General features: G+C 36.8%; 1 protein-coding gene across 1 annotated transcript in view; it reads right to left on the bottom strand.

Annotated features, from left to right (window-relative positions):
• BRF1 (BRF1 RNA polymerase III transcription initiation factor subunit) overlaps positions 1–22,233 on the bottom strand; it is a 214,012-nt gene that overhangs the window by 56,174 nt on the left and 135,605 nt on the right. The window contains 2 exon segments of the mRNA XM_032235340.1: positions 17,430–17,681; positions 21,887–21,979. Of these exon segments, the coding sequence (XP_032091231.1) occupies positions 17,430–17,681; positions 21,887–21,979 (345 nt within the window).

A 22,233-nucleotide genomic window follows, 5' to 3' on the forward strand; every position in this document is an offset into this window, starting at 1 on the left:
CAGATTGTTTTCAGGGTAGTCACAGTTCTTTTCAAGATATGCACTAGAATTTCCCCATATATTGGTAACGAATCGATTTATCTATAGTTCCAGGGATACTCCTTCTCCATCTTTTTTTAAAGACAGGGACAAAATTTGCCCCTTCCAATCATCTGCCACTTTACCAATTGTCCAAGATTTCTCAAAGATAATATATAATTAATAATACATAATGATCAGGTAGTTTTTGTTGATATCCTTAGATGAAAATAACCTGACCATGGAGGTTTAATCTCATCTTGTTACTTGTTGAAGAAGTTTATACCAAAATAGAATTGAATAGCTCCTTGGAATTTTTTTGGGGGGGAGTGGGGTGGAAAGAAGTTGGTTACGTGTTAGCATTTTGCAATTTCAACTGAACAGCTGGTTTATTCAGTCTTTGCTTTATACTCTGAATGTGTCTAATGAAGTATTTTTTGTTATTGTTAGCATCCTTCTGTAACTTATTCTGAGCATGTATTTTTTCAACCGCAGCTCTATAGTTCTGAGTTATTGCTCAATACTCTTGTGAACTGTTTCATTTTCCATTTCCTATATGCATTACTTGTTCTCTTCAGATCTTTTTTATGCCGGATACTATTCTTTTTTTGTGGAATGAGAGGATGGATAGATGAGAATATCAACTGATCCCCCAAGCCCTTTTCTGAAATTTTCTGTGATTTTTGTGTCCATGGTGATATAATTGTGTATCTTTACTACAGCATCATTTGCTCCCACATGTATTAGCATGAAGAAATAATTATCCATGGAGTTGAAAACTTTTGGAAGATGTTCTGTCATGACCCTGATCCTTGCTCTTGTTGATAATCTTCACAGGCAAATGGGGTCAGTCAATAACACATACTAACAAATCACCAACTTTCATGATTCTTTTTTGTCTTCTTATAAGGCAAAGTTGTAGCCTCTCTGCCCTTTAGGGATTGATCATCTTGTCTTTTTTTTCCCCCTTTGAACATTCAAAGTCTGTTTCATTGGCGAGGACTTGAAATACTGTTTTGGCATTCATGTGTTCTACAGTATCTTCTAAAGAACCTGTTTGTGGATGTCTCTCTGTTTTCAACTCCATGGATAATTAATTCTCCATGCCAATACATGTGGAAGCAAATGATATTGCAGAAAAGATGTACCATTATATCACCATGGACATGAAAATCACAGAAAATTGCTCCACTTCTGGATTCTTTTCCGTATGGAGAATTACTTCCTCCATTTATGTTGTTGTACTTACTTTGTTTGATTTCTGAGCTACTTTTGAGCCTCCCAGAGTCTTGTATTGATATGGACAATTATGGGGGGAGGGGGTTTGTCAAATTTCCTGGAGATGTTTTATCTATAATAATTTTTTAGGTGTTCCATGTATTTTCTTAAAGTTTAATCTTATTACAAATTTGTTAGTGGACAATTTAAACTATAGGTAAAAGGTGAAGGTTCCCCTCGCACATATGTGCTAGTCGTTCCCGACTCTAGGGCCAGTGCTCATCTCCGTTTCAAAGCCAAAGAGCCAGCGCTGTCCAAAGACATCTCCATGGTCATGTGGCCAGCATGACTAAACATTGAAGGCGCACAGAATGCTGTTACCTTCCCACCAAAGGTGGTTCCTATTTTTCTACTTGCATTTTTATGTGCTTTCAAACTGCTAGGGTGGCAGAAGCTGGGACAAGTAACGGGAGCTCACTCCGTTACACGAGGCTAGGGATTCAAACTGCCAACTGCCGACCTTTCTGATCGACAAGTTCAGCGTCTTAGCCACTGAGCCACCACATCCCATTTAATTTAAACAATAGGGCTTTTCTTAGTTATGTAACATCAAAAAAGCTTATTTTTGCTGCCTAATTATTATGTTATCATTTCTATTTGTGTTTGTTTAAAGCCCAAACATATGAAACAAGACTTAATTCAACAAAACCTATTTCCCTTGCGTACCATTTTTTTTTTGCACATAGTGAAGTTATATTCTAGCAATTAAAAATCAAACCCACCAGGACCTTTAACATTACAGAGCAAGAACTGTCTTTGCTTGATTTAGTTTTACTCCACTTAACATTTTTCCCATCACAAAATGGAATTAAATCCTAAAATCAGTTTTGATGTACTAGGCAACCAATGTTAAAAGACAAGTGGGAAAGTTAAAAAAAAGCTACAACTCATCAAATTGAGAAAATGAGAATCTGTCTCAGGAATGTATTTTATCTTGAAATATACAAGAAAGCTAAATTTGTCATATCCACCACCACCTTCTTTAATTTTTTTTGATAGAGTCTTTCCAATATAATTTTGCTATGGCAACAAATCAAGAGAGACTTGCAAATCTAAATAGTACCACCATTGAAGATTTCATATACAGTATTCTAACTGCAACTTTAGTGTGCTTCATTGCATGATTCCAGTCTTCCCCAAAACTGGCTTCTTCTTAAAATTGCTACACGCATGCCAGATGGATTAAAGGGAATTGTAGTTCCAACATATTTGGCTGGGTAAATTTATTGTAATATTTGAGAATCTTTAAGAGAAAGCTTAAAGTAAATAATGATTACTTATCAACATACCAATCTTTATTAAAGATCAGTATTAAAGAAATGAATGCAAGTGTGTAATAAATTGAAGATACTCCAAGAAAGTATAAATGAAAGGGAAAGATCACCAAACATGTCTTCTTGGTTGATGATACTGGTACTACAAATACCAGTAGACTACATGTGTTATTATTACAGAAATTCTATTTGTACCTCAATGATTAAATTTTCTTTGCCAATAACTTAAAACAATGTAATAGATTAATATACTATCTAGAAAAATCAGAATATTCCCTTTATAAAAAATTGTTTTCATATTATACAGTTTTAAAAATGGAAGCAAATTAAGCTGATGCAAAAATAAAGAGAATGAAATTGAGCCAAAATTATTTCCATTCAAGTCAATTTCTGACACTTACAAATTTGAAACGTGTTCATAGCAGTAGCAGAAGCCAAACTGTGGCAACTCATTACTTATCTCTTTTTTTGCGGGGAGGGGGGGAATGATGATGATGATGGATGATGGTGGTGGTGGTACAAATATGAGGGACATGGCATTTCCAGAAAAGTAGCAATTGGAAAGGAGGAGCCCTCAGAAAAATGTCATGTTGCAGCATTTTGGAGAAGAGAAATGGTAATCACAAGGGTCATTCCTGCAGCTGCTACAGTGATGCATGTTGGAAAACAGATTGAAGAAAAGGCATCTAAAATCATATGCAAGCAGTACAATGAAATACATATAAATAAAACATGAACTAAATCAGAAATGATATCCTCTTAAGGTGGATAAATATTTTAAAATCCCACTTCCTATTCAGTGGACATATGATTCCACTCAAAAAGAGAGGGAGAATTAACTGTTTTGGGAGCAACAGGACAAACAGCCTGGAGGCAGAAGTAGGACACAATGGGGGTTGCCAGTTCTACAAAAGGCCACCATCAAAGTTCCAGCTGGTTATGACTTAACTGTGCAGGATGAAGGGATAGAAAGAAGGAACACTTCCAGTTGCATTTTTTAGAAAGACAAAGAGCTCAACTGTACAACAGCAACATACTGTACCAATTTTAAAATCTTCAAATGCATAAAAAGGAAGAAAAGATTTTATTACTTCTCTGGTGCCAGGATGGCTTAAGGCAGTGCTTTCTGCGCTTTTTTTTTCATTACCCAAAACCACTTATCAGAAAGTCCTTTTCAGCCATTTTAACACTTTAAGTTGATTTAAATGTCTCTGTTGTCATTGGGTAATGGGTTTGTATATTGTTACCCAAAGAAAAACTACTTTTACCATACAGTAATTTACCCAGGTTTAGGAAGCATCAGCTTAATGGAAAGAAATATGTATTTCTACTGTAGAAATCCACTCTGAGCCTTTGTGATGTACAGGCCTCCAGACATAAATATGCCAGCACGTTCAGGCAGACCAAGAGAGGTAAATATTGCCAGACTTCAAAAATCTCTGTAGAAAGCCCCAAAGCTGTCACAAAAGCATTTCCAATGGTGATGCATTTAGGCATAGAAGAATTAAGACAAGATTGAGTCAACTGACCTCTGATATAAAGAAAGCCAGGAAATTAATGACTCAAAAATGTTGGCATTGGTTCCAAAAACGCCTTAAGTCAAAGCACAAGATCCTACAACCAAACCAGAACTTCGTATCTAGCCAAGCTTGGGAAGGAAAAGAGAGGTAGGAAACATAGAGGAGCCATAAATAAATGAGTCTGAGATTGCTAAGCACAAAATCATTACAAGCATCTATTTGTAAGACCACAAAAGGACAAATCTGAACCTCTGCTGAGGACAGTTTTCATTCTGGAAATACATCACTTCTAGATAGCTGACTTTGCTATGAAAAAAATGATGAGCATGGCCAGGATGGCACAAGCTGGTTACATTAACTGAGTGGGTGCAGTTGGAGAAAAGCTTTATTCCAAAAGTACAGTATTATAGTTGCACATGTGTTTTGCTCCCATATCTTTATCCTTCACCACACTAACTTTAACCATGACCTCAGAGATTGATTAAAGAGTAATCCATTTAAGTCAAAGATTGTGTTGCTTGGGTTACTGTACTCTGCTCCATGGCATTTGTGTCATCAAATTCTGTAGGGCATTCTGTAACATGCTCAAATACTATTTAACATCCCTGCAAAAAAAAGAAGGGGGGGAGTTTATATCAGCATTGCCTCAGCTGCTCCCATCCACTAATAGCTGCATTGATTTGGGATGCAGCAGAATGTAGCAGAATATTTTGGTCAATGTAAAAGAAAACCATTCTTCACAGAAACAGGGAAATATTCATGCCTAGACAGATGAATCTGTTGGTGGCAGCAGCAACCAACAGATTCAGTTTGGAAATGTAGAACACTGAAATGGAATGAATAATATTACATGTAGGCACTACTACTGTAAAGAAAAGAGCCAAAGTGGTGCAGTGGTTAGAGTGCAGTACTGCAGACTACTTCAGATGACTGCTAGCTGCAGTTTGGCAGTTCAAATCTCACCAGCTCAAGGTTGACTCAGCCTTCCGTCCTTCTGAAGTGGGTAAAATGGGGTCCCAGATTGTTGAGGGCAATATGCTGACTCAGTAAACCACTCAAAGAGGGCTGTAAAAGCACTATGAAGCAGTATATAAGTCTAAGTGCTTAGTGTTATTTCTGCACTTTCTGACTTTGACTCTGTGTACACAAATTCAACTAATCCTTTAACTGAAAGATCCAGTTAGATCAAAATGTGTGGCTGTTTAATCCTGCTGAAAAAAATCCTGCTGGACCTGAATAAATGTATGCATACTAATCAACACACAGTTGTATATTAATTATTTTAATTAACTAATTAAAACTACAAAGCAGGGGAAATTGTAATGAGAGAAACTGAGATCTGTTCATCTGCTTGTCCAAGTACTACAAATGAGCAATTTCAAAAATATTCTTTTATTTTCCTTTTATCAATAAACTTTACTTAGATTTGATATATAATCTATAGAGGATGATTTCAAATACAAGTCTGTCCTTTAGTGGCCAATCACTTAAATATGAGCCAGCAGTGTGCTGCAGCTGCCAAAAAAGCCAACACAGTTCTAGGCTGTATAAACAGAGGGATAGAATCAAGATCATGTAAAGTGTTAATACCACTTTATAATGCCTTGGTAAAGCCACACTTGGAATACTGCATCCAATTTTGGTCACCACAATATAAAAAAGATGTGGAGACTCTAGAAGGAATGCAGAAAAGAGCAACAAAGATGTTTACAGGACTGGAAGCTAAAACATATAAAGAATGGTTGCTGTAACTGTCTATGTCTGTCTGATGAAAAGAAGAACTAGGGCTAGCATGATAGCAGTTTTCCAACATCTCAGGGGTTGCCACAAAGAAGAGGGAGTCAAGCTATTCTTCTAAGCACCTGAGGGTAGAAGAAGAAGCAATGGGTGGAAACTAATCAAGGAGAGAAGCAACTTGGAACTAAGGAGAAATTTCTTGACAGTTAGAACAATTAATCTGTGGAACAACTTGCCTCCAGAAGTTGTAAATGCTCCAACACTGAAAGTTTTTAAGACGATGTTGGATAACCATTGTCTTAAGTGGTGTAGGGGTTCCTGCCTAGGCAGGGGGTTGGAGTCAAAGACCTCCAAAGTTCCTTTCAATTCTTATTCTATTCTACTTTTCTTAAAGATACTTGTTTCCTATCTTATAGAAAGCATCTTTTTCTGGAGTTGGACTAGAAAACCTCCGAGGTCCCTTCCAACTGTGTTATTCTATTATATTCTTTACCGCTACTCTATGCACATATATAGCCATTGCACAGTACCTAAAACATTATTAGTTTAACTTTGTTTCTAATTTATTTACCTACATTTATTTATTATTAAAATTAAGTATAGCTAAATATTATATTCCAATCACATACTTTTCAACTTCTTCCCCATTTAATATTAAACACAGTTATGGAAAAAAGCAGTTCTCCATAATAACCCATAATATGGTCTGCATGCTTTTATATAGCATGATATGTGGATTTATTATGTGAGTAATAGACCATCATGGCTTGCTTAACAATCCATAACTCTATTATCATGTCTTAAGAGTGGTATAAAAAACCAGTGTATCTCTTTAGCCAGACAACCCTAATTCAAAATGAAATACATGTTAAGTATTTGTTTATGTTTGATTCTAGCACATTATTATTAAAAATACAAATTTTAGATGTTTAGTAGCTATCAACACTAACAGCCACTGTTATTTCCCTTAATTTAAGATATCCTTGTATAAGAGCAAGTTACTATAATTCAATTTTATGACAAGAAATACCTTGATAATATAACCCTATTCATGTTTATATATAAATGAGTTCCAGCAAAATCCTTTGGATTTACTTCCAAGCAATTATATGTAAGATTGTTTACTATGGTTTGAATTAAAATGTTTTCTTCCACTGATTCTGAATCTACTACTAATTTATTTCAATGTTTTAAGAAGTCTTGCTGTATCTCCCGCTCACCCATTTCTTTCCCTTTTGGTCATCTTATTTGTTAGTTTTCTATGGATTAAATATAAGACTAGCGCTATCACTTCTGTAAGAGGTGAAGCCCCAAAGCAGTTGCATTTCATGCTGTATGAATTATGAGGAAAGAATAGAATAGAATAGAATAGAATAGAATAGAATAGAATAGAATAGAATAGAATAGAATAGAATAGAATTCTTTATTGGCCAAGTGTGATTGGACACACAAGGAATTTGTCTTTGGTAATTAAGTTCTCAGTGTACATAAAATACATTCATCAAGAATCATAAGATACAACAGTTAGTGATAGTCATAGGATATTAAATAAGCAATCAAATGATACTAGGGAACTAAATAAAGCAATATAAATAGTAAAGATACAAGCAACAAGGTTATAGTCATAAGAAGGAAGAGATAGGTAATAGGAAGGATGAGAAGATGAATAGGAATACAGTTTTAGTTTGCCATTGTTCTGGGAATTAGTTGTTTAGCAGAGTGATAGAATGCAGGGGAAAACTGTCCTTGTGTGTAGTTGTTCTGGTGTGCATATATTAAATTTTAAAGAGTATTAAATATTATTGTGAGAATTCTATGTAAAACCCATGCAGGAATACTGTTATTTTCATTACTGCCGTTCAACAGCGAAGCTTTCACCATAGCTACTATATAGACAATGCTGAACTCGGTGGTAAATGACCTTTTTCCGATTAATTCATTTCCTTCTTAATAATTCTGTGGAGACCTCATTATCAGCACAATTGCAATTTTAAAATCAGGCTACAAGAATACACTCTTCTTAACTTACAACAGACCTTTGGCTTCAGCTAGAGAACCTGCATCTTTTCCTAGCTTCACCTTCGCTCACAATCATCAGCAGTCAAAAATAACTGACCATATGGACATCATGACTATGAATTCATTCATTTGCCCCATATATTTGTAATTGAATGAATAGGTTTCTATTTTCTGTTTGGACAGATTTTTGTTCCTTTGTAATTTCACTGGGATAACTAACATCAGTTGTTCTGATGTTAGAAAATTAAATGTGTTTTAATATCTGAGAATCCCTGTACTTGCTTAGTGTCACCATTGTTATTTTGCTTAAGTGAAAGTAAGACAGTTAACTATATCTTGGATGGTATGACATATAACTGCATACATAATATACATTTTTCCACATCTGCCTGCCTGCCTGCCTGCCTTACTGCCCATTTCACTGAAGGCAATTCTAAGCAGCTTACAGACATATGATTAAAATAAGTTGTAAAACATTAAAATAATAAATAAGATCTTAAATTCAAAATTTGGTTAAAATAAAACTGACCCAGATGCAAAGATAGGGAGCAAAATGAGGCAGTGGGGTATCTACTCCATTAGCCACCTCCAAAATGCTACACTCCATTGGGGCACTGGGACAATTGGCAGGAATTATCTTCAAGTCCTTTCAAAAGGCCAAAAGAGTAGGTGAGGTTCTCACCTTGGGGAGGAGCATGATGTTCCAGAGGTCAGGGACCAAAGCAGAAAAGGCTCTTTTTCTGGATACAGCCAGAAGAAATTAAAATTTGTTGGCTGGTGGGGTCCACAGTACATCTGCATTTCAATGCAGAATTTCTCCTTTAATATCATAAGTTAATTGACAACTTAAATGCCTTCTTAGAAAAGGGAATGCTTGAAATACTAGCTGTAAAAAAGTCACATTATAAAATGCCAAAATAGGTAGATTCCAGCTAATTGAGACTATTCATTTAAGTGAAGTCATTTCAAGAGTACATTCTACTGCATTAAGAAAGCATGAGATTGAATCAGACAAGCAACTGTTAACACTGTAAAAAGAAAGGGGGAGCTGAAGACAGCTGCAGAAAGAACAAACTAAGAATGAGAAATTAGCAATTATGTGCCAGCAGTATGCTAGCTCTCCATACTTAAATTACATTTTAGGCTGAACTACAAAGACTATAATGGAAAATGATATAATGAATTTACAGTCTTTGCTTGCTTTGCTCAAGGAATTGGTTATATAACTTGAATAATCCTAGTGTGTGTATATTTTATATAGATATAAAATTTCATTATCATTTTATCCATTGTGTATCCACTGCAGAATGAAGGTCTCTTCTGAACGTTTCCAACCAATATGGTTTTGAGCTTTCCTTTGCCAGTTGGACTTGCAATACTTGCTAATGTCATTGCTCCATCTTGTTTTGGGTCTCTTTTGTGGACGCTTTTTATCATCTGCCAACCCACATTGGACAAATTGTAGTCTATTCCTTCAACATGTCAATACAACCACTTTTATATAAAGCTCAAGGGCATGGTGTTTTTGAAACCACTTTGAATGTCAGGAACTATACTCCAAGTCAGGAACTGTACTCCAAAACATAAGTACAGGCAGTACTTATTTAATGATCACTTGTTGAGCAACCATTCAAAATTTCAATGGCACTGAATGAGACCTATGACCTGTCCTAATAGTTGCAGTCGTTGCAGCATCCCTATGGTCAGGTGATGGTTGTAAATCAAGAACTACCTGTATTGGTATAGAGATACTATAAAGGGACACACACACACACAACCAGGTAAGGTGCTCTGAACTCACAGGGAAAAAGGATATAAATACAATAATAAACTGGTCAAGTGAGTCAAGTGATCTTTGACTAATGTCAGAAATTAGAATCACTTTCTGGAAGTTACCTTATATTAGAAGAAACTTTATCTCTTCTTCTCATCTCTGGCACATTTCCCTAATTTTCTACTTTTTCCATACTGAACTCCTGGGGGTTTCAGTCAGCTACATTACTATTTCTGCAGTCTTAAGTATCTAAAAGAAAAGGGTGTTTGGAAAAGCAACCCAAGTGTCTCGATTTGGTAGCCCACAGGCTCTGTGCATTTATTTTCCTTAATTATCCCTGTATCTCTTTATGCCAAACTTTAGTTAATCACCATAATTGCCTAGGATAGGAGGGAAGGCATAATAATTTTAGAAGATCATAAATGATAGTACAGTTACTTGGTTTTAAAAGAAGCTTTACCATTTTTGAGCCATGCTGGTGGTTAGTGGTTAGAATGCAACATTGCAGACTAATTCTGCCGACTGCCAGCTGTTCGATTCTCACCAGCTAAAGGTTGACTCAGCCTTCCATCCTTCTGAGGTTGGTAAAATAAGAACAAGTCAGGTCAGCTTCAGAATTGGCACCCAGATAGTTGGGGGCAATATGCTGATGCTTAGAGAGGGATGTAAAGCACTGTGAAGCAATATTACATAAACAGTTCTCTGTAACACTTGGAAATATTCAACATTTTAATTCTTGAAAAAAGAAAGAGAATCAACAGGAAAAAAGATGGAGGAGTTATTTAAAGCAAGAACACAGTGCAAAAAAGTATGAATTAAACACCTCTCAACCACATTATATAAAATAAAAATCAAACCTATAAAACAATTATATGTCCAATTAAAGTTGAATATACTTTAAGGCACATCTAAAAAGTTTATGATTGATATGTTACTCCAGAAAATATCCAATCTCTCATTACCAAGTACCTCATTTTTCACCAATATTGATAAATGGATATCTCAGAATTTCTTAACAATTTACACTAAATTCTCAGTTGGCTAGAAAGATCTGTGAAGAATATAGAGAATGTGGCTTTAAAAATAGTCAAATCAGAAACCTATCACACTTTCACAATATCAGCAAAGAAATATATCCATGCTGGCACAGCAGCAATATATAATTAAAAACCTCAAAACATTTATTTAATTGATAAAAATGTCAGTGTTCCAAAATCTATATTCTATGCCTCATAACCTTACCTTATCCTATTATATTTTACTTTCTAATCAAAAAATTAGAAAATTAAGAATCTAAATGAATTTAGTTGTCAATATAACTAAACAAAATATAGAAATATCATTAGCAAGGCTTAGCATCATGTACCCAGTAGTCCTAAAGAAGTCAAAGTCATAAAAAGGATCATCTAGGGCAAAATGTAAATTGAGCAAAGACATGCTCAGGGCTCCTCATAGCTCTGGATATTGGTCTATCATTTGTTATGCTGACTTCAAAGCAGTTAACTCCAGTAAAATTCTGTCTATGTTCCCTCGTATTATCTTTGCCAAGGGCAAGGATCGCAGCTTCTGAAAAGGCTTAATAAATCTTCATCTACAACCGAAAATGTGATGATGAGTCCTCTCTGTGCCGGATGTAGTCTTGAAAGGCTGCTAGCCCAATATTTCATTCAAACAACAATAATCACTTAAGTAACATAACTACAATGGGTTTTGTTTTCGCTTGAATTCATTGGAAATCCCATTAGATTGCCAATGTTTCGTTTTCTATAATGCTTCTGTAACAATCAAAAGCAATACATTGCCTTTTATGGTTATTATAATAAGAGGCTTCTAGGTAAAGGAAACAGGAAGAAATGGGCAAAGGAGTAATTCTTTTTGCTTGTTCCTGATGACCGCTCATCCAAATAATTGACTGTTATAAGCTTCAAAGCTATGAACAAAGGAAGCAATCCATCCTCTGAACCAGAGCTCTTTCCCCTTGCCCCCTGATCACTTACAGGTCAAGTTCTTCCAATCTCCATCTCCTTGATTATACACCTTTTGTATACAATGATAAAGTAGCCAATCAAAAAGACAGATGAATTTCAGGGGTTGTTGCATACTTACTGAAAAAGGACAAGCCAATTCTACACATTTCAACTTCCAACAAAAAGTGAATAGAGGACAGGAGACTCTGACTTTGTACATTAGATGGCAGCAAGGCCACAAACCTCTGAATCCCAAAAGATGCCAAAAAAGGGAAAAAAGCAATCCAGAAAAAAAAGCTATTGTATTTTATTTTAGCCAATATGTGAACCTGTTCCACAAACAACCCTATAAAGAAAAAATACTTGGTTAAAAAATACTACGGTTGTCAATACAGCACCATTATGTTCCAACGTCCCCAAGTTTGATCAAATTAGATAGAACTCTGCCAAACTGATGAGTGACATCATCAATCATGATATTGCATTAAAGATTTTTGGCAAAGGAGTAGAAACGCACAGCTGTGTCCTTAAGGTGGTATACTACAGATGTTGCCATGTGTGAAACTACTAAATTCAGCTTTTTCAGCGTGAACAGTACAAAACTCTGCCACTTATTTTTATAATCATTAACTCACATTTCTACTTCATTTCCCAGCTACTCTTTCATAGTGTTTTAAAACGTAAGACACAATGCATTATAAAACATGATCAACCTATGTAGCAAAAGTCAAATACCATCAAAAGCCATAAAAGCACATTCAATTTCCTATGTCAAATGTTTTTCTATGAAGGAGAACATTCTTCTAAAAGGGCTATGTCTTAAAGGAGAATACTTAGCATAGCCTAGATAGTAAACTCCAGATATTGGATATCATTGTGCCTCACGTTCAAATATATGATCACATTGACCTTTTGTTCTTAAGCCATTCCAATGGGGTGATTTAGTTCAAGACATAACAACTAGTCTAAGATTATCCAGTGAAATTAATAAATCTTTGGGATTTCCCAACACAAGAACTCTCAAAATATCATACTGAGTCTAAAGATGAACTTTCCTAATGACACTAGTCTCTGGGTATCTCACTTTGATCTACAAGATCAAAACATAATGGCAAAGATAATATCTAAAGAATCCAAGGCCAAAGCTGTATAATCTATAAAATGTAAACCAACTCTGATTTTGTGCCGAGAAGCCAAATAATTACTACAGTTATTATATAAGAATAGAAATTATATAATCACTTTGGGCAGGCTTAATAGATAGCTTAGCTGCAGTTTACAATTTTGAAGTTATTCCCATAATCCAAGCATTATAGTAACCTAAAACCATTAAGTAAAAATGGGAGAGCATTGGCATCACTGTTGTATTCCATCTACCTTTGGATCAAAAAGTTTTGATAAGCCTAGCCAATGACCCAATAGTTCACCTATCCAAATATCATATCCTGTATCAAAACAAGATAGGCAGCAAATAAATCTAATAAAATAAATAAGTGCATTGCATGCATGCATGCATAGTGATTAGGAATCTGGGTTCATTCTACAAATAATCCTAGGTTAATAAAGGTAATTGGAAAGAGAATTTTTGTCACTAAGCAATGTAGTCATGAAGCGTGATGTCACAGGACTGGATCCAGAAATCCTGGAATTCCCTGTTGTCTCATTAATTAAATGTCTATGGAGATTCTCAGTCATCCAGTCAGGGTTGTTCCAAAGATGCTTTTTGAAGAGGCAACTGGTTTTTCTTTGAAGACGTTTCACCTCTCATCCAAGAAGTTTCTTCAGCTCTGCCTGAATGGTGGGGAATGGAAGAATTTATGCTCCTTTAAGACAGCTGGTTATTTGAATACTTCTAGTGAATCATTGAGGCCACTTGGGTTTTATCTGTGTCCTCAGGGTCACCTGAGTGGTGCAAATGGGTTCTGCACCTTCTTTGCTGCAGGATATTTTCCCTGTGTTGCTTTACTGTTGAAAAGAGACAACATAAACTCATCCCCAACAATCTGCGCCTGTCTTCAGCTTTGGGAGGAAACTCATTAAATACCAACAGTCATTAGGTTGGTCATTAGCTCAGACAGTGAGCTTGTCGATCAGAAATGTTGGTTCAAATTCCTAGTGCCACATAACGGAGTAAGCTCCCGTTACTTGTCCCAGCTTCTGCCAACCTAGCAATTCAAAAGCACGTAAAAAATGCAAGTAGAAAAATAGTGACCACTTTGGTGGGAAGATAACAGCGTTCTGTGCGCCTTCGGCATTTAGTCATGCCACCCACATGACCACAAAGACATCTTCAGACAGAGCTGGCTCCTCAACTTTGACACAGAGATTAGCACCGCCCCCTAGAGTCGGGAACAACTAGCACATATGTGCAAGGGGAAACTTTACCTTTTACCTTAGTCATTAGGTGAGAATTCACCACGAGCCAAGCCATTCCCAGTAAGATGAACGACTCCCCCATTTTTGCCCTTTTGGATTCCTCTGCATAGCAGTACTCCTCTACTTCAGCCACACCCACCTGACCTTCACCGTCTCCTTCCTCACTGCTGATCAGACGTGTCCTGCTCGGCCCTATGAGGCACCTTCTTCCCAAAACCATGCATGCCTTTCTCCAAATCATTGTGTACTGTACTCATAACCCTTCAAAGGCCCTGACTTTCTGAAACCTCCTGCCTTTCTCCAAAATCACATACTCTGTTCTCCAAATTGTGTGTACCCTTTTTGCAACTTTCTCACAATTTAGAGTGCAGTCTTCTAGCAAAGCTTTGGAAGCCCTTAAAGCATACACAGTCTCAGGAAGAAGGCAATCAGAACTGCCTTGATTGTGGCCAAGCTGGGCACGCCTTGTCACAAGCAGGAGGAAGAGGATAGCAAATGTCAGTGGAATACATACTGGCTGGCTGTGCTGCAAGGCTTGAGGTGATACTCCTTGGTGGCAGTGGTGATGCTTGTGCCGAAGTAGGGTGACAGTAATGATGACACCTCTATCAAGCAATGCTGCTGAAGAAGCTTCTTTGATAAGAAGTGAAACACACTCAAAGGAAACAAAACCCCAAGAAAATCCAATTGCCTTTTTGGAAAAAGCACCTTTGGGATTGCAACCTGAACCTTATACCGGTATTATTCAAAGCATAGGTAGAAAAGGAACATGTATTGTCATTACACAATCCACACATTTATTAAACAATAACATTATACCAACTGCACTTTATACCAACTAAACTGTGGATAAAGCAGACAGGGATAGATGAAAGAATTTTTGCCAGTTGCAAAAATTCACATCTCATTAACAGCATAATAAAGGCTCAATCAAAGATACAATAGTCTATAAAGACACACAAATTTATGAGCTGTAAATACAAGGTTTGATTCAAAAGGTTTGCTTCTATCAAGATTTATCATCACCCAGTTAGAGAAACCTTTTCACATGGTATGAACACAGAATACACATTGACAGCAAGCTGAAAGTAATCTGCACCAACTAAAGGATTTTGACAAGTGGCAATGAAGAACACAAAAATAATGCACACTTCACTAAGTGTCAAGAAAGTTGTGATGTGATTATGGGTACTATTAGGAAAAAATATGATAAATAAAGCCAAATCTGACCATGTTTAAATAAAAAGACAACCTAAAGTACACAATGAACCAACTTTTCTTACCAGGTTCCTTAGAATGAGAATAGGAAAATTAGGAACTAGGTACTTGGAACTAACAACCCAAATCATTCTTGATTGCTGGCTATGAGGCTAAAACTAATAGACGCTGAGGCTGAAACTTCTGGAAGGAATTGGGGAAGAGTTCTTTTGTTTTAATCTATTATGGTACACTCCATGTGTAGTGAACCACTACCTCCAGAATTTTCAACTAGTATGACTTTGACAATTGTCCATAAAGGCCACCAGATGAAGAAAGCTGCTCTATAGTACACAAACGGCACAAAAAATATCTTTAGATTTATACTACTCTTAAACATTTATAATGGATGGTACACAGCCTACCTGAGCCTCAGATCTGGAGCTTTTGAAGATCAAAAGGCACATTTAATAAGTGTGTGGGTGTGGAGCAGGGATAGAAGTGTAAAAAGTGATGATGATAAAAGGACACAACACTGTCATGGAAAGTCACAAAAATGAGAAGGAAATTAATGGCTGCAGAAAACCACAGGTAGCATATACTGATTCTTAAAGTGGAATCAAGAAACAAGCACAGCTATTACACTCCACACTTGATTAAACAAGATAGAATTTCTGATCTGCAGTCAGGTAATTTGTCAGTATGTCTGGTTCAAATTAGATATATAAAAAAGAGGTGAGCAATATAGTCCTCAGCTCTGTTTGTGTGTGCATGTGGAGGAAACCTGACAACTCTTGCTAAAATTATAAATATAATTTCTGACAATTCTGAGAGGAGGAAACACATAAAAACGGAGTGTAAACTCTGTAAGAGGCATAACATACTCTGAAAATAATTTCCCTCTAAACAGAGGAAAAGTCTGTGTATGACTCAGGTTTATTCACTTTACACCACTGGCTTGTCTGCTGCTGCCCTTTAGTCTCCAGAAATATTATGTTTTGATGTCTCTGATTCCAAAAATATTGGGAAATCTTTTTGGCTCAGCATACAAATCTATATATTACAGCAGCCTGTTTTTCTTCCCTGGACAACCCGCTACTTTAATGAGGCCCAAATTAGATTTCTGTTTCTTTGTAGGTAGGGTATCTCTATCAGTGGTGGGTTTCCAATTTTTTTTATTATTGGTTTGCTCGTGTGCACACAACATTTCTGTGCATGCACAGAAGCGTCGGGACAGGTGGGCGGAGCCTCCCGCCACCACTACTACCAGTTCGCCCAATCCGGGCTGAACTGGGAGCAACCCACCTCTGACTTCTATGTACAACTGGAAAGCTAGGCAATCCCTAGTAGGTCATGATAAAAGTACCAGACAATAAAATTACTATTATTTTTATTTATTACATGTATATGCCACCCATCTCCCCTACTGGGCAATTCTGGGCAGCTTATAAAAAGATAAATGGAAAAGCAATTAAAATATTTTAACATGCAAATTTAAAACTATACATAAAACCAGGATTAAGAGACGTACGTCATGGGGATGAGATCTTCTAACCCCATTAACCAGTGGTGAGCACCTCTCTTGTGGCCTCAAGCCAATTGGCCAAACCAAGTTTCAATACCCTTCAGGAAGACCAAAAGGATGGGAAGGGGACTCACCTCAAGTGGTAGTGTTCCACAGAGATGGAGTCACAGTGTGGATGCTAAATATTCTACCAACCAACCTCAAGCCCACATGAGAACCTATAAATATCTCAGAGGTATTCATGAGTCTTCAGACTGTAAGTACATGTATAATGAAGGAGCAGTAAAACCCAGAAAATGTGAAGTATAAAGCACCAGTGTTATTATCTAGTTGGGCAACGAAAAGTCTGCAAGCAAACAACCAAGGTCAAAGAACATCAAAAATTCTTCAGTTCAAACCTGAGTGACATGCTTTATATTCTCTTCTGTTAGAACTAATTCTTTCCTTACTAGGGTTTTAATCATTTTCAGGGGATGAAGAAAACCACATTTTATTCATTATATGAAAACCACATATGTACAGTGTAAGCCAACAAATCTATTTTGAAAAGAATAAACACCAGCAATTAATGAAAACATGTCAAATAAAAAGAAAATCTATGGAACTAATTAAAAAACTGCAACATTTCTACAAAATGTGAACCCTAGTGCCTTGAAAAACCTACATTTAATGTTCACAAAGATTTTCAGGATCGTAATTCAGTGATTATTCAAATGAATAAATTATAAATAAATTTATACTTACTATGGTCTCGGTCTTTAGTCAATATACATTCTTTTATAGATTCTGTTATTCCAAGACTGGCTGCAGTAGGAAGAGGTCCAAGCAGTGATTCCAGAGCAGATGGCCTTACAGAAATTTCTTTTTCCTTTGATCTGTCTTTATCAAGCAGTTCATTATAAAAGTCCATGTTCAGATGATTTGCAGCTGCTGCCAGTTCTTCATCTTCTCCATCCTCATCTCCAAATATACTTGAAATAGTATCTTCTATGCAATCTTTAATGACAGAGGATCAAATGTTATCAGATATGATAAAATTAAAAGTGCTCGATAGGCTATTTATGAGTTTCTTAAGATTCCCAAGATTATTTTTCTACCTTTCAACAGTTTATTATCTGGGCTTGTCAAAGGATCAAAGTCATATCTTCAGAAAGCCAAAAGGTCTACCTCATTTCTTCTGCAGATTAATGTGTGTAATCTCTATGCAGTACATCAGCAAACATATACTGTATGAATCTTTCCCCAATGTGGTCCCCTCCAAATTAGTAAATTGTGTCCAACCAGGTTTTAATATTATTTCAGATTCCAGTTATAAACAGATCATTTCTCTTTAAAATGTTTGACAACCATTTTATGAAACTCAATATCAAGCATAGCATAATATTCATAATATTTAACAGATTGTGTAATGCCACATACTGTACAATGTCAGTAGGAGCTTCATCCTGGAAAAGAGTAATCCATGTGAGGGGATCCCAGAAATGATGTCCTTGCTGCAGACAGTTCATTACCTAATGTAGCTTAGAGTGTTACATTTACTCCCTTGTCTAGGAGTGGGTTCAAATTAGACCAATTTTTCAATTACAGTTGGAAAAAACATATGGAATAACAACTCTAAAATACTAAAATCTCCTGAGAGTTCAGTGTAGTGAATTTTAAGCAAAACCACTAAGATATGAGCCAGGCTTGACATCACTTGAGCAATACTATATCCTAAGTTGTTTGTTTGTTGTCTATTTGTTTATTTGATTGATTGATTTTTATCCAACCTTTATTTTTTTAATAAATAATTCAGGGCAGAGAACATATTCATACTCATTTCTTTTCCTATTTTTCCCACAACAAATCTGTGAATTGGATTGGGCTGAGAGAGACTATCTGACCCAAAATTATCCAGCTGGCTTTCATGCCTAAGGCAGGACTAGAATGCACAGTCTTCTGATTTTTAGCCTGATGCCTTAATCACTACACTAAACTGGTACCCAGATATCTATCTTAACATTTAATAATGTAATTAATATGGATATATTTCATGCCAATGATTAGTTCCTTGAAAAAAAGTAACAATTAAGTACTTTTCCTTGGTGAGATGAGACCTCTTATGGAACTGCTACTAGAGTTTGCGTTGGCTTCTCCTTACTAACTAGGTCTCAAAATATATCTTTTCACTCAGGATCTTCTTTTACATTCTGCAAAACTTACTCAATAGGCTTCTGGATGCTACTAACCACTTAGTCATCACTTAATATTAAACAGGCAGGGAACTTTTTACAGCTTGGCAATCAAACTTTTTCTCATTTTCAATTTAGTTCCCAAGAGCCACAAAAAAACAGTGACAGGACTAGAAGGCCAGGGGCTGAGGGGCTGGAAAGGTAGTACATTTAAACTTATCCTTGCAATAGGAAAGAGTCATTTGTAGAGCTGACACTTTCATCAAAATGGCAATTAGTGCCAGGAGATGCAATACCACTTCTCCTTTGAAGATACAGATAGAATTCCAGAGTTGAATGAACTCATGATAACTGATGCGGAGCCTGCTTTATGAACATGAGTGATGTTATTAGGAATTAATTCTTCTACATCTTGTAGGTGAATTATTGCACTTCGATAATGAAGTACTATTCCAAGAATTGAAATCTAAACCATGTAGTAGGGGCCATTAAAGAAATAAGATTCAGCAACCAAGTACTCCTTAATTGTGCATAGTTTTAGCTCCAACTGACAGCCTCCCTCATCCTGATTACCATTACTGCTAAAATAATAAAAAGAAGGAAGAGCAACAGCCCCACCACTGAGCCACGATCAGCTCCCAAGACTCACCCCATATAAAAATATGAACTTTGGGAAAAGGGGAAAACACAATTTAACAGTATCAGAAAGGGATTGTTACTTCATATTATACACAAGTCAGCATACATTTCAGAAAGCTTGAAGGGTTTAGTATGTACATCAACAGCACAGAATATGTATTGGGAAAATATCTTATTTATACCATTATTTATTAAGAATAGTCTCAATAAACCAAGTATATATTTAGTTGATACAATATATGAAAACAACACTAAAACAGCATTCAAAGCTAATAACTTCAAAACCTAAATAACAAGAGACTGGCTTTAAGTCTTTCTTGACATGCAAAAGCACATGGAGTTGCTGGCAATGTTCTGGCTATCTTTATGGCACTGTTTGTTATAAGCCTGTGATGGTGAAACTATGGCACACATGCCAGTGGCACACAGAGCCCACCAGCTGCTCATCTGGTTTCTGGCACGTGCATGCGCACCGGCCAGGTGATCTTCGACCGTGCCAGAGCCCCGGAAACACAAAGACCAGCTGGCCAGTGTGCATTTCGGGGGCCCTGGCACATGCAAACAGCTGGCTGGTGCACATGTGCGCACCAGAAGCCAGAAGACCAGGTGGCTGGTGCGTGCATGCACACCGTCTAACTGGTCTTCAGGTTTCCAGGATTCTGGCGCACGAAGAGCAGCTGGCCGGCTTGCATGCGCATGCCATAAACCAGAAGACCAGGTGGCCAGCACACACATGTGCACCGGCCAGCTTGTCTTTGAGTTTCTGGGGCTCCAGTGCGTCCAAACAGTACATTCCGGTTTGGGCGCTCGGTGCCAAAAACATTCGCCATCACTGTTATAAGCCATAACAAGAATGGTACATAAAGACAGAATAAACCTAAAATACAATAAACCTAAAACCAGCAACAGAGCTGAGGGAAGCACCTTCAAACAACAGACAGGGAGGTAGGCAGGCAGGCAGGCAATTGCTGGAATAGTAGAGTTTGGGTTCATGAGTTAGGATCAACTCAAATCATATAAAAGGTAGATCTTGAGATCTTGAGCAATTGGGACTGGAACTTCCATTCCTAAGCAATGCAGTCATGAAGTGTGATGTCATGTGACACACCACTTAGCGATGGCAATCCCAGCACTTCCCTTGCCATCATTAACCCGATTCCACTGGTCATTAGACAATTTACCCACCCCAATCCAAGACATTTTAGGCTTGGTCCCTTCCAATTCTGAGCCTGCCTCTACTTCAACTCTTCCCAACTGCCTATTCTAAATAAGTATAATCTTTATTGTCATTGTACTTAAACACAATGAAATTGGTTCCCACTCTGCAGGATGACAAGCAGACCTAGAACTACACAGTTGTGGGGCTTGCCAGGCTGTAGCTCAGGGACTTCTTAGCGTGCTCCAGCTGCAGCCACAGCCACCCCAAGCCCAGCCCAGCAGCATAACATACCATGGTATAACATGATATGACATTGCAGGCACCCCAGGAAATCTCGGCGATCCCAGCAGCATGATGCAAAGCCACAGCCACCCCAGCCCAACCCCCCCCCACAATGTTCTGTTAAATTGAAGCACTTTTGCAATAAATAAAATCATACACCATTCTCTTAAATGTTATAATTTCATACAAAAGTGTTTGCATAGTATAGCTCAAGTGATTTTCCGTAGTAACTGTACAAGGAGTTGGCAATCAGCCATTTAAAACTCACTACATGCCTCCACCATTTTCAGCTTTCCAAAATTTACTTTTTGTGTTGGACAATAACAATTTCTTGATCCAAAATATTTTCACCAAGATATAAAAAAATAAAAAATCTTGGTGTTTGATTTTTATTCACTTATTTTATTTATTTAAAATTATGAAATCAAATATTGTATTGCCACAATCACACAAGTATTTGTTAATTTGCAAAGCTGAGAATTTGCCAAAAGGCTCAGGACAAAATTGAAGCTATTTATATATCATACTTGCATAATTCCATAGCTGCATAGTTGCAGTACCCTGCCCTCACCAACTCACACGCCTTCCCTGTCCCTTCCTCTAGCAGCTGTTGGAATTCCATTTTCAAGATACTTGGGAAGGAAATCAGCATTCTCAAGTCAGGTAGCCAGTACTAGCATAGATTACATTCAGTCTCCTTTCCCATTAAATAACATTCCACCAACTCACCTCTCCAATAGCTGGCAATGATGAAAATTTTAGTTCAATAAAGCTTGAGATTCTAGGTTGCAGGTGGCTATATTAAAGGATTCATTCTTATTTTTACATTATTCCACTCTTGCCTTATTTTAAATCAATCTTGTGGAATGTATGCCTCTATTACCAAACTGCCATACAATCATTTTCCCATTTAAGCATATTCCTGATTAATGGATTTCAGATCAACTTACCATCCTTGCTATAATTTGCATAAACTCCTTTTGCTTTCGGCCGGCTATTTTCTAATTCATTCTCTATTTCATCTTGATAGCTTGTTATTTCACCTGCCAGAAACAGAAAAATCACTAGTGGGCAAAGGAAATTGGACATAATTGAAATGAAGGAAAAGAAAATAAACTTTAGTTACAGTCAAAAACCATCTGTCAGTTACATATAAAAAAGGACAATAAAAAAGGAAAGAATGGAAAAATGAAACTCTCTAACAATTAAAATCAATTTAGATTTAGCCTACTTCTTTAGCCTATTTTAAAAGCATGTCTGTCTGTCTTGTCTGCTAATTTAAAAACCCCAAATCTAT

Source organism: Thamnophis elegans, chromosome 1, assembly GCF_009769535.1.
Source record: "Thamnophis elegans isolate rThaEle1 chromosome 1, rThaEle1.pri, whole genome shotgun sequence".
Classification (NCBI taxonomy): domain Eukaryota; kingdom Metazoa; phylum Chordata; class Lepidosauria; order Squamata; family Colubridae; genus Thamnophis; species Thamnophis elegans.